A 16,328-nucleotide genomic window follows, 5' to 3' on the forward strand; every position below is an offset into this window, starting at 1 on the left:
GATTCGGTCGTACCTCGTGGTTTTTACAAGCCGCAAATTTGGTATGCATCTATCTTTTAAGTACAAGGAGGGATTACGTTTTTGCAAACGTTGGCCCTGTAGCACTTATATTTGAACAGACTTAACTGATTAGAGTGTAATGTGAAGTGCTACGTTTCTACCCCATATGAACCATGTGAGCGTTAGCCCTACCAATGGAAATGGGCTCACACAAGGACAGAGAACAACTCTGACCAAGGTGGGAATTGAACCCACGACCTTCGCAGTAGATCACCGCTGCTCTACCGACTGAGCTACTGAGCTACATGTACTTGTACATGTCCATTGCCGTGAAGTTAACATCTTCAGTTCCCACGGCCTGCTTCCGTCTGACCTTGTAGCTCAGTCGCTAGAGCAGCGGTGATCTACCCGAAGGTCGTGGGTTCAATGGACCTCTTTACTTTAGCTTGAACATTTTGTTTTCCCATTTCAGACCATGTGATGTTACTCTAGGGAACAGTTTCTTTCAAACGTCGTCTTATGCACGTGCTTATTTATGTATGCATCACTTATGAAAAACAAAAGGAAAATTCCCTTGGGAACATCACGTTGTCTGAAATTCTGAAATGGGAAAACAAAACGTACAAGCTAAAGAGGTCCATTCCCACCCTGGTCAGAGTTTTTCTCTGTCCTTGTGTGGGCCCATTTCCATCAGTAGGGCTAACGCTCACGTGGTTCATAGATCTTCATATGGGGTAGAAACTTATCACTTCACATTACACTCTAATCAGTTAAGTCTGTTCAAAATATAAGTGCTACACGGCCAACGTTTGCAAAAACGTAACCCTTCCTTGTACTTGTACATATTCATTGCCGTGACTTTAACATCTTCAGTTTCCACGGCCTGCTCCCGTCTGACCTTATAGCTCAGTCGGTAGAGCAGCGGTGATCTAACCCGGAGATCGTGGGTTCAATTCCCACCCTGGTCAGAGTTTTTCTCTGTCCTTGTGTGGGCCCATTTCCATCAGTAGGGCTAACGCTCACATGGTTCATATGGGTTAGAAACAGGGTTAGAAACCTAGCACTTCACATTACACTCTAATCGGTTAAGTCTATTTTTAAAGTAGCCGCGAGATACTGTGATATTCAATTCTCAACCTTTTCATTCCCAAGATAGAAACGCTCATTCTCCTAACTAGTACCATAGATTTCTTCCTTGGGTAGTCATGAGAATTTGGTGTTATATCAAGATCACACCTCATAAGCTGATAATTTTCTCTGACGTTTCATTGAAATTGTGAGAATTTACATGCTGATCACAGCTAGGAGTCAAAGGGCTAACTGTGATATTAAAATCTAAATCAACGCCGTTACTTTGGCCAATCACAGACAGCAAAGAGATGAAAATAAACCAATTATAACGGCGAAAAACGCATGCATCTCAGCCTACGAGCAAGTCGCAATAATCAAGTCCATATTCTCACGGTTGAAATGCAACACATACGAAGTAAAAGCTCTTCGTCTAAACTCCGTAATTTAAGTTAATAAACGAAATTTGCGCGAGGCAAGAGAAGACATTCCGCTATAATATTGTGAATGTTTTTGTCATTTGAACATTTGAAGAAGCAATCACCTTTTTTGACCGAGCACGTTTTGTACGACTGCACTCACACTCGGTGATATTAAACACCAAAAAAGTCGTTTATTTTGTAAATTCTCGATTTGCAAATAAATTATAGTGTGTAATATCACGGAGTATTTTGTCTCGTTCTTTGTGCTTTGGCGTTAAGCGAGTCCAAAAACAGAAACTCGTAAAGATGCTCCGGGATACTTTTCGCCAAAACATCTGGCCCCAGTTGTTCAAACGATGGATAGCGCTATCCGCCGGATAAATCGCTATCCACCGGATAATTCAATCCGTTTTGCTAGTGTTTATCCGCTGGATAGTGATTTATCCGGTGTATAGCGTTATCCACTTTTTGAACAACCGACGCCTGATATTAGTAGTCCCTCGCAGCAGTCTCCATTTCATGGAGACCTACAGGTGTATAAATGGGTGACGGCTACATTCTGCTGCTGGGGGTAAACCCTGCGATGGACTAGGATCCTGATGGGGCGATAGCAATACTCTCATCTGCTTCATGCTACTCGATGAACTCCGGTCTTTTTAACCCCCGCGGCTCCCAAGCGACTTCCTCTTTTGTAACTTGAAAACTATTGCAAGTAATCATCTGGCATTTCATGAGAATGGACCCGTGAGAAAATTTAAATGACTGTTTTTTGTATGGTGATTAATAACCGAGGTATAATTGCGAAATAGAAGGAGGAAGAACTTTTACCGTCACAACTTGCAAAGCATGGAACAGTTTATCTACATTTTATCTTTTAAATAGTTTAGTAGATTATATATGTAGTATTTGTATTCGTTGTATTTTTATAGCTTAGTATATTTATTTTTATCTCATTGTTTAGAGGGCTACAAGTTTATTAGCTCCGGCTATTACGTGCTCACCCTCATGAATTAAAGACTTTACTTAGTTACTAACCATGCCCACCCATCCCTCTTTCTTCTTAATCAGGAGCAAGAACGTTTCTGGAAAAGACGATGCTCAAGGCAGCACAAGACTTCCACCTATTCCAAAAGTAACTTATCCAAGATTCCAGCAAAAGCAGTATCAGCATTTCAACATGGATTATTCACATGTGCAGCCTTTCAGGTAGGATAAAAAAACTGACTTAAGTAAACCTGTTGCAAACTAAGTAGCATTTCTGCGCTTTGTGATTGGCTAAGAAAATTGGCTCCACCTCTTTATATAGTCAGAGGGTTTGAAAGCACCTAACCGGATGCACTTATTATGATTGGTTAATTTGATGGTATGTGTCGGCTGTGAATGACTCAATGAACTATTATGGATTTGGTTTTCAAAGGTCGCTGGACCATCGTTTAGACCCTTGTACATTCATTCAGACCATGTGATGTTACTCTAGAGAACTGCTGTTTTCAAATGTCGTCTTACACACATCAGGGGCACCCAATGAGAATATAGCGCAAAACCACTAAACATAGCATTGTTAAATGTATTTTGGTATTTAAACGGTACATATACATGTAGGCATATTTTTATTCCCTAAAAATTTTTCATCTGTTCGGATTTCCTAGCTGAAAGTCTAGTGATCCGAAATTTATAGGGATCAAAACTTACCTTTTCGATAATTTCAGCCAGAAAAAAAGGCTCCAGAAAATTCTAGGTAACCTTTTTAGGGCAAATATCAATTAAAAATGGGCAATTATACCATTTTTTAGAAGATCGAAAATCCTAGGACAGGCAGCCAAGCAAGAAATTTTGCAACAAATGTTCTGAAAATTCTAGATCTCAAATCGTCTTCCGAACAGATATTTTCCGAAACTTGACGTTGGGTGCCCCTGACACATGCATATGAACGCATAATTTAGGAGCAAAAACCAAAGGAAAATTCCCTTGAGATTATCACGTGATCTATTAACAGCCGTTTTTTCCCCTGTCTTGGGGAGGAACGAAGAGTGGCGTAAATCGAGCAAAGGTGTATCAAGGAGTAAAACCAGAATGCAAAAGATGCTTTTAACCACTATCTCTCTCCGTTTTCTTAGAAGAGACATTGAACGCCTCAAAGAGACCAAGGCACAAAGGAGAATGAAAGAGGACCAAACCAGGACGCTAAATGATTGGAATCGAATGAACTTAGCAGAGCTAAAGACCTTACCCTTGCAATCACGATTTCATGTTAAAAAGGCCATCACGTCTTACTTAGGTACATCAAAGGGGTGTAACAAGGTGTTACGGCCTTTACTGGATGAACTTAACACATACGAACGCCTGGCACAACCTGAGAAAGCTTAGATTTAGACCAGAACACTAACGCTAGCCTTATTTAGTGAGCCACGCAAAACTTACCCGCTTCGTGTTTGCTTGACGCCCGGAATATAATTATTAGGGAGCATTTTCAGATGCGGACGGCAACAGGAAGTGAACGACAGAAGTATCTCCCAGATTTTAAAACTAATCATCTCTAATGGAGAAAAGATACTTAGCATGCAATATGAATGTGGTTGCGTGAAGACAAGTTAAAAGGTAAAACAGCTTACTTACGGTTGCCGTCCGGGCCTACACAGTAAAAGAACAATAGGTTGGTAAATCGCCTGCGAACTTATCGCTTGGATGCTAGGAGTTCCTTCAAAGTGAGTCAGTGTGCAAGTCAGCTGGAGAAGATGGTGTGTGTTTATGTGCCTATGGCGTTTTTTTAAGGCTGCAATGAATTGCTTTGTTGACATTCAAGTCAGTAAATCGCTAAAGGAACCCACTAACTTGAATTCCAGTATTATCATTCTAACTACTTTTTTAAGGGGAAAAAACTCTCATAAGTTACAAAGGATAGGCACAGACTAATGAGCGAAACTACCGGTAATGTGAGATAGGAAAATCTGTCAGAATTAAGTGTCAGGGATCTTAACAACGCCACCATCAAATAATTTTCAATGCGTGCATAAAACTCAGTGTGCAAGGGAGGTTTTAAATGTAAACAACATGTGCACCCCTCCAGAATCGAATTACCAAAAAAAAAAAAGCGTGTGTAATAAACAAGGAATTATGATGAAACCAAGTCTGCTGGGTTTGTATTCTGTGGAATGATGGGTGAGGGAAGAGCGTGACATATTGAGGCTACCTCAATAAAGCCTGTTCCTCACCAACCTGCGATCAGGCGTACTTTTCTTTAGACATAAAGGTACCTTTTCGCACCATGTCTAAAGAAAAGTACGCCTGATCGCAGGTTAGTTCCTCACTAGCAACGGAAGCACTAAGCATGAGTCAGTGTAATTTTAGTCATTAGTAGCTTAATTTTGTTAAAATAACACAAGACAAAATTTCTAGCATTTATGCTTATTTCGATAGTAAGGACCAGGCTTAGACGTGTACCCAGCACTCCAATGCCATTTAAAGAAGTTATGAAACCCCTGTTCCCAAGGCAGAATATGGAGGGGAAGGGAGAACTGACATCCCCATTCCGTACAAAGCATGCGACAAGATTCCACTCACTGTTCAGAAAGAGTACCGGGTACTTAGGTGTGGCTGGCAACATTCTTGACTTGTAACTACATACATGTATGGTATCTCCCTATCTGATTGTCAACTGCACGATAAACAGGACAAAACTCCCCAAACAGCATAGTAAAGAAGTCCTAAAAAACCGTAGGGGGAATGACCAGTAACAAAATGTTATAAACACTTTATACTGCCACTGAATAAAACTGAGAAATATTGTTGTGAAACAGGGACACATAATCACAATAATTACATTTGTTTGAGGTATGTTTAATTAGCAATTCAAAGCTTCTTCCTTGGATTTAGAAGTATTCCATCATACTGAAAAGGAAACAAAAATTCATTTCACATGAAATGTCGTGGCTGAGTCCACGATGTATAGTTTCTTTTGCACTTTTCACATTACACGGCTAGTGTTGTTTAGTGAAGGAACATCTACCCCAAGTTACAGCTAATTTAGGAGCATTTCTGACTCAAGGTTTGGTGTGAATGTAACAAATCCGATCCCAACCAACACGTCAGCTGACACGTCAAATGACGCATTGACCAACAGTCTAATTGGCCTATACAGAAAATAATATTATTATTGCTTTAAAGCAATTGAAGGGCTCTATATCCATAAACCCTGCAAGAGACGTTTTTGTTCTATTGTGGCCAAATTCAAAGTTAATGGGCACATAACTGTCACCTTTAAAAAATGTTGTGTGCAAAAGAGATACCCATACAAAGATTTCTAGTGTTTTCACTCACGTGAGCAGTCATCGCTTCGCATACCGAAATGTCAGTTCATGATCGAGAGTTAAACATCATTGCAGTTATCCAAGGGTTACATGCGGCTGACCATCTCCCAGTGGCTTGACAGTTAAGTTGGTAGAATAGTACAGTGAAGTATTTTACTGACATAGCAAACACACAGTCATGGGTTTGAGCCCTCTTCAAGCCTTGGACTTTTCCAGAACGGCGGCTTTCTTTGTAAATTCTTAAATTGCTGATTGACTGCGATGATCTTCAACTCCCATCTATTTCAATTACCACAGTTGAATTAACTATATGAAAGTTTCATAAGTATATTCTAAATCAAAGTGTCATTTGCTTGGAGAAGTTATGAACCCATAAGTTTATTAAAGGGAATTTTTGGCCAACATTGACCAAAAAAAATTTAATTTCTGTGCTGAAAAAAAAAAAAAAAAAAAAAAAAACCAGCCTTCATCAATAAAACGAAATGCTTACAATTTTAAACTCTTTTAAAAGTATACCTTTTGTTGGAACCATTTCATAGACTCCTCTTTGCTAATCCTGTGTGGAGCACCAATACGTGATTTTGCTCGTTTTCTCTGAGAGACATTGAACCCTGGCCGTTCGAGCACCACATAGAAATCCATACCATAAATTCCTATGCTGGGGTCATACTTGATTCCAAGATCAATGTGTTCTTGGATACCAAAGCCAAAATTTCCTGAAACATCAAACAGATGCCTTTAATTATTTAAAAGAAAATTGATTGAAGGCAATGAAGCCCTAAAAATAATATATGTGTTCAGTTACAAAGGAGATCGTCTGTAAGTACTACAGTAATGTGCACTGGGTAAATAATTTAAACTTTTCTCTTTGTTACATGGCAATTGGACAGCATCGCTTTGCTTATAGAGGGGATAACACTTGGAATAGATCGAGCAATGTTCAGGTCTTCAACTAGTTTAGATATATATTTCAATGCTGTTTTTAGATAGTATTTACATGATGATGTGACCTAACTAAAATTTATTTACTATATATATGTAATTTCATTCTTAGGCTGTTTTTCTTTTGAATAATTTTTAACTTGTAACATTGGAGCTGAAAGGCCCTTTCTAGGAAGCTAAAATAAAAGTATGTATGTACGTACGCCATACATAAATAATTAACATAAGAAATTGGTATTTATCAAATGAGTTGTCATAACAGTCAAGCTGTCAATGTAATGGCTGATGGTGCAAGTGTTACCCCTTTGTCACAGCTCTCCCTCAGACAGCAACATGGTTTTAATTCTTTTCTAAGTAATATACATGTGATTAATGGTCAGCTTTGGTGTCACAGCCTATGAAATTTGTGTATTTCTGTTTGGGCATGGTTCTGGTTAGGATTAGGGTTTGAGGAGGTGGTGTCCCTCATTCTTGATTACCATTATTGTTTAGTATGTTCCCTTTTTCTCAATTTTGGAGGTGAACATTCAGAGAGTTTCAAGAGGAATAAACTCCATTTCAACACCACCTAAATTTTTGGACAGAAGAGAAAAAAAGTAAACGTTACACAAACCTGTTGCAGAGAAATTCTCCTTGTTCAATTCATACTCTCGCACTTTTAAACCCTTTTCCAAGATTTCTTCAGCCTTTGCTCCTCGAACAGTACAATAGACGGCAATTTTCTCATTCCTACGAATTCCAAAAGATCTCACTGTGTATCGGGCTGGAGGAAATGAGAAAAAAGAACAGTCTTCATTAAAAGGAAGTTGTAGTGTTGCCATTTAAGTGCTAAGCTCAGACAAGTAAAGTTCTCTTTTCATTGCTATGTGGTTATATATATATATAATTATATATGGGTACAATAATGCTTCCACTGCATGAGGAGCTGTTTTTAATTTCACATCCTGTAGTAGTTTCACTGTAGCATGGTAGGTCATGTTCTGATACATTTACTGTGTAGTAATTTTAATTAGTCTTTGTACAGTAAAAGTGGTCTTACTGAAATCAATACACTACAGAAGTACAAAGAAATGCAATTTATGCTGGTTGGTTACAGTTTTTCTCTTTTTCCACACAACCCATTGTTTTATTTTATTAACTTTGCCAGTCAAGCTAGCAGAGCGCCACAACAGCTTGCGCCAATCACTGTGGCCCCTTTTTTACCCTCCCAACCATGATACACAAAAGAAGACAGACCACAACACCGGGAACTACGTGCCCTACTCTTAGCGACAAGTGTGTGGGTTCTTTTATGTCCCACAGGATTATTAACATTAAAGGGTTGTGAGACGGGACCTCCGGCTTATCGTCCTTATACGAGAAGACTTGAAAGTCTAACCATTTGCAGATGTAGTTACAATGGCAGTTTTTTCTCCTCAGTTATTTAAAGACCCTGAGTGTTGGTCCAGCCGGACTTGAACTCGCGCCCTCCCGCGTGATAGTCCAGTGCTCAACCCACTGAGCCACCGGTGCGCGGTGGGAAGCAAAACAATTAAAGTTACATTTACTAGTCAGATCACTGATAATTGAAGTACTACCGGTATGTTATTTCTCACATGTCACAGACAGGTAAAAGGTAGTGTCATTGGTTGTGCAGATATGTGCAGAAATACAGTCAAGTAATTACTGGAAAATGTACGCAGATCTACAATCCCGGTCAAAATACTTCAGGACACTTGTCAAATTTTGGGTGAAAAGTAGAGAATTTACTGTACATGTTTCCATCATTATATGAGCAACACGTGTTCTTCTTTCACTGCCTTTTTCGCGCCCCTCCCCCCCCCCCCCCAAAGACAATGTTGAAACATGACACCGATCGATGAACGGAATTTGATTTTGTAGACCGTAAAAAATCAACATTGTAATGGTGGGAGGGGGAAAAGCACGAATTGTTCCAACAGTTTTGACCAGGATTGTAGAAGCGTCACGCAGTGTCCACTTGCTCTTTTCCCCAACTTCAACATCACTTGTGTCTCGTAATACTGACAATTAACGTCACAAATGTCCCACCAAATGCTGCTCCTCAAATGACGATAAACAGCTGCATTTACTCCTAGAGAAGCTGTTACATGTTGAAACTTTTTGCTGAAACTTATGTGCAACGGTGCTGCAAAACAAGTTTCAGCAGGCGTTGCACCTTGTAACATTAAAGGTCGAAACTTGTTTGGGAACGATGAAACTGGTCTCAAAATGTTGCTTCCATGGCCTTAGCCAGTTTCTGATTGCCTTGCCCAGCGTAGCGTAACAAGACCAAGCGAGACCAGTTTCACAAAGTGGTGTTACACCAGGTGAAACTCCTGTTTTTATAACCACTGCAATTGCTTCGACCATTGGAGAAGTAGAAAGCGGTTCTACTTTTCGTGAAACTTGCCTTGCAATGGAAGTTCAAAATGGTCTCACGAAACTAACCATGTTACATGGTGCAATGTCTCCTGTTTCGCAATGCCGTTTCAGCTAAAAGTTTCAACGTGAAACAGCGGCTTAAGCTAAAAAGAACGCAAACCTTTTCCCTAATCTTATTGCTGGAATTAGGTAGCAAATTCTTAAACTTTAAGAGACACTTCGTATTCCATATCAAAATTGGAGTTGCGTCTAATTTCTTGCATTTCTGGACGTAAGTGTGGTTGTAGTTATAGAGTGTTTTCGCTCACATGATCAGTAACCTTATTTTTCTACCGAAACAATTCCTGGAGGATTAGTTGGGTACACCAACATAGCTGCCATTCCACATAAAAACACTCTATCTACTTACCTGGCCAGTGACCTGCACTCATTCACATACACAAGTTAGCCAGTTCAACTTTCAAATGACACAATGATTCCACAAGCATAAAAACCAAACAATAAATCATTATGCAGTGGTTTCAATGAGGATCAACAGCTGATTAAAAATTAAAAGCATTGTCTACTTCACTCAGGCGTGTGGAGCTCCACTAAAATTAAAGATATATGACAATGACGACATTTGGTTACTCCTCAGATTATCATGAAAGGGGAAAATAGCTCAGAGATGGTCTGCAAAGATTAAGTATAAACTCAATCCATAACTCCTGAGTCAAGGAATGGAATGCAGGACACATACAGAAATAAGAAATACATACTTAATTGACCACTCCACATAGGGGCTTTTCAGGGCTGATGAAACAATCAACGTAACGACAGAACAGAAAAACAACAACAACTGTTAAGAATCCCAACTGGCCGGAGGTAAGCCAGTTGGCTATTTACAAGTGCAGCCGAGAAGTTGAACCAGGTACTACCAGGAACAAATTCAATGATCGAGTGGCTAGAACGGGTCTTGAACCCAGGAACACTGGATCGCAAGGTAAGTGTCCTAACCACTGGGTGGCACTGCCTCCACGTCCATCAGTGGAAGGTCAGCCCTACCACCACTGAGCCAACTCTATTTCCCAAATGCAACCTGCAAAACAATAGCAATGTTATCACCTTTTGAAAACACTGGCTGTTGCCCCGTCAGCTGTTCCAGCACCTTGGAGGCGCGTGTCAATCTGTCACCACTTTCACCAACACAGATATTAAGGCATAACTTCTTGATTCGTAAACTTTTCATGGGGTTGGGTTTTGGCTGGACCTAAAGTTCACAAAAAATAGTATTGGGAATAATTAAAATAGCCCAAACCATCCCCATTTACTTTTGCCAAATTTATGTGATTGATTGTCGACAGACAAGTACAGCTGTTTTATTCATTGACCAAATAGACAAAAATAGATAATAATCTAATTATAAAAAAGACTCCTGTGGATTTGGCACACCCTAAATTCTCCTGACATTATTAGCCAAATAAATTTGTTGATGAGAATAATAGAAGAAATTATTATAACTGGGAATTTTGCAATCTAACATAACTATCTTTTACAGTTTTTAACGGATGAAAGCTACTATAACTAGCGATTGTGTGTCATGCCTGACAGCTTGTTGTAATGCTGACAATAGGGTTCTTCAATCCCGCCATCCAGACCATAATTTTCCCTTCATCCCGAAATCCTGAATATTTTTATTGGCCAATCCCGCTCTTAGTCATGACGTCACAGCATGGTGTCCAAACCTTGTCATCAATTACAAAAACAGTTAATTTAGAATACACCTTGTTAGTTTTTCCAACAATTTTAACCTTCATGATCCAATTGACCTTAATTGTAGCATTCACATGCAACCACAGTCTTGAAACCAAATGATGCATGATTGTCCATTATTAGTAGCAATTGAATCTGTTCATATTTTCCACTTTGTTAAACTTGGTTGTAAGTTTAGCAGTGTACCAGGGTGACAGGCCTACATGAATCCTTAGCGTGTGTTTTAGCCTTTCACTTCTGTAATTTGGCTTTCACAACTACACATTTGATTGACCACCCTCTTTTGTAATATACAAGGGGTGGGTTTTATAGATTTCTCCGAGCAATGCTTGTCGCTCTATTAAATGCCAGTCTTTCATGAGGATTTGTTTCAAGTTTGTTGCTACTGTGTGGTATTGTGTAACGAAAGGCAAGATTCGTTTGCTCTCCTGTGGTTTTTGAAGGAGTGCCAGTTTCCTGTTTTGGGATAAGGTCTTTCACATAGGCGTGATTTAACATTTTGGATGAGCTCTTCAAATATTTTTTAATAGAAGGGTTCGTTCTGAGAAGTCTCAGAGCTTTGCCTTTGACGAGGCCTTTTTTGACTCCTTGGTGGGTGGCAGGAGGAGAGGTTAACCCATGTTGAAATGTTTCCGTAGATTTGAAGTGCGTGCGCACATCAAGGACTGAATTGCTTTTGAACCTTTCGCCTTTGTAAATGCCAGAGTTTGTATCTAGCAGAGGAAAAAACTTATCACTGAACAGATAAACCAGGAAATTTGAAGTTTATCCTCAAAACAAATTTAGGTAGTTTATGTCATACAATTTGGGGAAAAAATCAAATCAGTCAAACAAGGCCACTCCATTTGAGCCTTCATCACACAGTCAAATCTTCAATGTTTTACGAAATGTAATATGCATACAATTCTACGGCCTACATCCAAATTCTTTAGGATGACTTGAGAAACCCAAAAAGCTTTCACACTTTTGCTAATCTGTCAACGATCAATGCCACCTTCAGTCCCTCCCCCCAACGTTAACTCCCCTCATTTACTGTCATTGATTTAATCTGATTTAATAAAGGCCCCTAACATTGTCAGAAGGAGTTTTGGGAGAGGGAATTCGAAGGGGCAGGACAATTAAGCCTCTAGCTTTGGCTTCTCATTGCTGTACTGTGCTTGTTTTTCAAGGAATATTAATCATTAAACATTAAACATTAGAGGGATGGTGTGATGACTGATTGGGGCTGGTCAATGGTAAATAGTGGCTCTCAATATTTGACGGAGTCGGGCGATGACTGTAGATTTCGAAGTTGTTGAGATAGACATCATCCCTGGAATTATCTTTAGAATAAGGAAAATCCCGGGTAACAGGTGCATGTGTTTGAATAAATACATAGAGATACCACATCAAAATCTCCTTGGATTAATTAAATTGAAAGAGCAGAGAAACTAAGGCCGATGGAGAAGGATTGCTTTTCCATGTATCATGAAAACACTCACCGCCATCTTGTTTCGGCCGAAAAGGAAACCTTGGGGGTTGGGGAAGAGAAACCACGTGGTTCCCAGGTCCTCTCGGCTTTCAACATGGCGGCGAGACTGGAGAAGTGTACTGTAGCTATTATCTTACACAACACGACTGCTTTGGCCTACACCAGCCCACATAGCTATACACAACCCTACCCAAACAAACATAGCCATACACAAGCGTACATAGCCATACACACCCATACCGATGCATGGCCATACACAAGCCTACACACCCATGCACACGCCTACATCGCCATACATAAGCTTACATAGCCATACACAAGTCTACATAGCCATACACAAGCCTACATAACCATAAACAACACTGGCATAGCCATACACAAGCCATACACAACACTACATAGCCATACACAAGCCTACATAGCCATACACAAGCCTACATATCCATGCAAAACACTACACAGGCCTGTGCAAGCCTACTTAGCCATACACAACACTGCATAGCCATACACAAGTGTACATAGCCGTACACATCCATACACAGGCCTACAAAACAGTACATAGCCATACACAACACTGCATAGCCCTCCATAAGCCTACATAACCTTACATAACTATACACAGAACTACCACATGACACTAAACGGCACTACACCAACCTAAATTTCTCAGTTTTCATTAAGAATAATAGAAACAAAGAAAACTTACAAGACCAGACACGCACGGTTCTTACGTTACGTTTATGCCTATAAAATCAACTGAAATGTCAATTGCTGGTAGAAAAAAAACAAAAAAAAACAAAGCAGAACAAAAAACCCAGCATGTTAATTTTTTTTGGTAGGCTAGGTATCGAAGAGCCAGAACATTTGCGCATGCGCTGACGGAATGTTTGAACAAGAGAGAAAAACGCAGTACCTCCAGACACCGGCGCTGGAGCGTCGTACCAAACGAGTCATCCCGGGATTTCGGCCCGTGCGATCGCTTTTGGACGCAGTTGGCCCTTCGCTGCTTTCTGCTACCGACCTTGCCTCCCGGTACGGCATTGAGGGAGAGATATGTCGGCCCCTAAACCATATGTGACAAATCCCACGCCTACTCACAGCTCAAAACCGCCCTTGTCAATATAGCGTAAGAATTAAATGGCTTATATATTCAAGAGAAAAGTCATTTTATCTGTCATATGGTAAGCACTGGAGTCGCAGATTACGAAGTGTGCGCATGCGCCCTCCTATAGGTAACATACATACAGTCATAAGCTTTTTCTGAATAACTACAGGAGCTAATATCTTCGAGACATTACATTTACAGCTAAAATACATAGCATATACACATACCTACTGAATACATAATATTTAAAGATATAGTCATTAAAGAGAAAAGCCGCTGTACAAAATGCGGCCTTGGATTCTCTTTAAAAACCAGTAAACTCATAGGTACGGATAAAATCAGGTAGCGCATTCCGCAACTTAGCTGATACGTAAGAGAGAGCTAAGACCATAACTGGTTGTTCCAGGTTTATTGAGGAACAGAATGTAATTTCCGCGAAGATCATGCATAAGAAGGGGACGGGAGAGAAAACGTATTTTTCATATAAGCAGAAAAACCCTTTTTTTCAAAGTAACACGAGGAAATTTTGAGTGCGCTTATTGCATAGAGATGTCGAGCTTGACTTTCGCAGTAAGAGGACAGGTAATCTGCGAATATAAACATCGTTATTCTCTTATTTACATTATTATACCGTTTCTTTGACACGAGAATTACAGCGAAATGAAAGCACAAATTTATCGCGAATTTTCTATGATAAAAACTTGTTCAGAAATCCAAAATCTACGTTAACAGCGCACACCAGGCCTACATGAGAATCCCATTTTAAGTTACTTTTTGGGCTTTGACGGTTTCAAGTACATTGCCAGTCACAGCTAGAGCTGGTGAAAAATGCTTAATATATAGCGGCAAAAATGGTCAGTCAGCTCCTTACATTTCTTAGGGTTGAGTTTCATGGGTAAATTTATGTATATTGGCAACCTTAGCGAAAGCGAAGATAGTTTGGTTTTTTTTTTCTGCTAACGTTCACACCAAATTCAACGTTGGCACACTCTTGCTGGACTGGCTGCCAGGTAAGAACACGCATTGCATGATTACTTCGAGATGACGTTTTAGCTTGTTGCGGTTGTTACCGTTGTCGAGCCAATCAGATTTCGCGGAACGTTATAACATCCTCCAGGATTTCTACGTACCGGCTTGATAGTACTCAAACTACAGTTCTATATATATATAAGTTTACCCTTTGAAATGAATTCCAACTTGTAGTTGCGCGTGTCAAGTTGGCAAAAATGGACGCTGAAATTCTCCGTCCCGTCTTTCACTTGCAAAGGCATGTAATCACGCAGACAGAAAAAAAAAAGTTTAATTATTTTGCCCATCAAGTCCCGGCCAAAGGCCACAAAAATAATCTTCGATTTGAATTGTTTCTCGATGAACAAATAGATAAATAGATCGAACAGCTTTCTTCAGAGGAAAATTTGTGAGAGAGGCGGCTTTAAAAACCTGTAAAAGCTTTCAAGACGTGTGTGATCGGTGTGTTTACTTTTGCAAATCCTTAAAGTGCCCATAACCCCAAAATATCTTTTTCGCTAAAATGAATCTTTGCACCTGTTTGAGACGCATTGCGGCCATTTTTGGCAGGATTTGTTAGAAAAAGGAAAAAATAGCCGCGATGTCTTTCGAACAGGTGCAAAGATTCATTTTAGCGAAACAAATGTTTTGGGGTTATGGGCACCTTAAATGGGAAAACGTTTAAAAGTTACAGCGTTTCTTTTTAAATGTTTGTTAAATTATAATTACCGGGTACACTTCTCAATTTACGGAAGATTTTTTGCCCTACCTTGGTGAGTTTTCTCTTCATCTAAGATATCAGTCATTATTTAAAAACTCTTTCAGTTCTAAAGAGATAAAATGTCTAGCTGTTTAGATTTTCATTGGAATATCGTTGTTATTAACCTTCGCATTGAAAATTGATTATTTATTAGAGCTGAAAGACGAATAAGAAGCTTCATAAAGGCAATGGTTGCAAACTGAACTCTGTGAACTCGGCACTTACCAAAAGGAAATTTCGTAATAAAATATCTCTCTAAAGGGTATGTCTTTCTCGCCAAAGCTTGTAGGTTCCTTAGTCTCTATGGAAACTAAAACTGAAAGTAGTCCCAGAGCGCCAGGGCAATTATAAGCGACTTTATTTGTATATAACTTGAAAAGAATTGTATAGACCGTATTCATAAATGGCGGCTAAGTAATTATTCTTTTGTCTTTATGCTAATCATCCTAACTAGCCTCGGTAAACGCGAACAAAATTCAAAAGAATTTTTGTTCCAAAGTGAGGCTAGTTGGGATGATTAGCACAAAGACAAAAGAATAATTTCTTGACCGCCATTTATGAATACGGTCTAAAGTGTACACAAATGAAGCCGAGACGGTATCTTAAGCTTCTAGTTGACCGATAATGACCCGTGTGGTTAAGCCTAATGGAAGGCATTTGAGGGAGAGGCCAAAAACCCTTCGCGTAGTTGCGCGATGCTTGTCACAAAAACGTTTTGAAATAAGCTCATTATTTAATGAAATTAAGTCCAAATAAAGAAGACCAAGTTAGGGACCGTTCATTTTTTATGGGGTAGGGGGGGCTGGTGGAATTTGGAGGAGTGTAATTTGAAAATTGTATGCCCCCCCCCCCCCAATTTCCGATTTTTTTCTCCTGCTCCCCCCCCCCCCTCATCAGAGTAATTTTTTGGAAGGCCCCCCCCCCCCCTTGAATAAAAATACATATGGTGTTAAAAGTTACTGCAGCATTAAAATTTCGTTTTGTTACATTTCACATAATTTATTGAAAGAAACCTGAAAGCTAGAAGGCTGCTTTTAACAAATCACTCAAAAGAATGAAAAGTCAATTTCTGCTCTTCTTGTTACAGCTCGTCCTGAGCGTGTTGTAGCTG

The 16,328-nt window shown here is 39.6% G+C and overlaps 2 protein-coding genes across 2 annotated transcripts in view; one reads left to right on the plus strand and one right to left on the minus strand.

Moving 5' to 3' along the window:
- Positions 1 to 5,172, plus strand: part of LOC138004349 (uncharacterized) — a 13,642-nt gene extending 8,470 nt beyond the window's left edge. The window contains exons 7-9 of the mRNA XM_068850839.1: positions 1 to 41; positions 2,559 to 2,696; positions 3,608 to 5,172. The exon at positions 1 to 41 is cut by the window's left edge and continues 19 nt beyond it. Of these exons, the coding sequence (XP_068706940.1) occupies positions 1 to 41; positions 2,559 to 2,696; positions 3,608 to 3,857 (429 nt within the window). The 3' untranslated portion in view covers positions 3,858 to 5,172. The remainder of the gene's footprint in view (positions 42 to 2,558; positions 2,697 to 3,607) is intronic.
- A 139-nt stretch (positions 5,173 to 5,311) lies between these two features.
- Positions 5,312 to 10,390, minus strand: LOC138004350 (large ribosomal subunit protein uL5-like). The gene is made up of 4 exons (XM_068850840.1): positions 10,226 to 10,390; positions 7,353 to 7,502; positions 6,314 to 6,513; positions 5,312 to 5,378 (listed from the first exon to the last, which is right to left on the minus strand). Exons 1-4 carry the CDS (start codon positions 10,347 to 10,349, stop codon positions 5,340 to 5,342), a joined length of 513 nt encoding a protein of 170 aa, XP_068706941.1. The 5' UTR covers positions 10,350 to 10,390; the 3' UTR covers positions 5,312 to 5,339.
- Positions 10,391 to 16,328: the final 5,938 nt, after the last annotated feature.

The sequence above is a fragment of the Montipora foliosa genome, chromosome 5, assembly GCF_036669935.1.
Source record: "Montipora foliosa isolate CH-2021 chromosome 5, ASM3666993v2, whole genome shotgun sequence".
Classification (NCBI taxonomy): Eukaryota; Metazoa; Cnidaria; class Anthozoa; order Scleractinia; family Acroporidae; genus Montipora; species Montipora foliosa.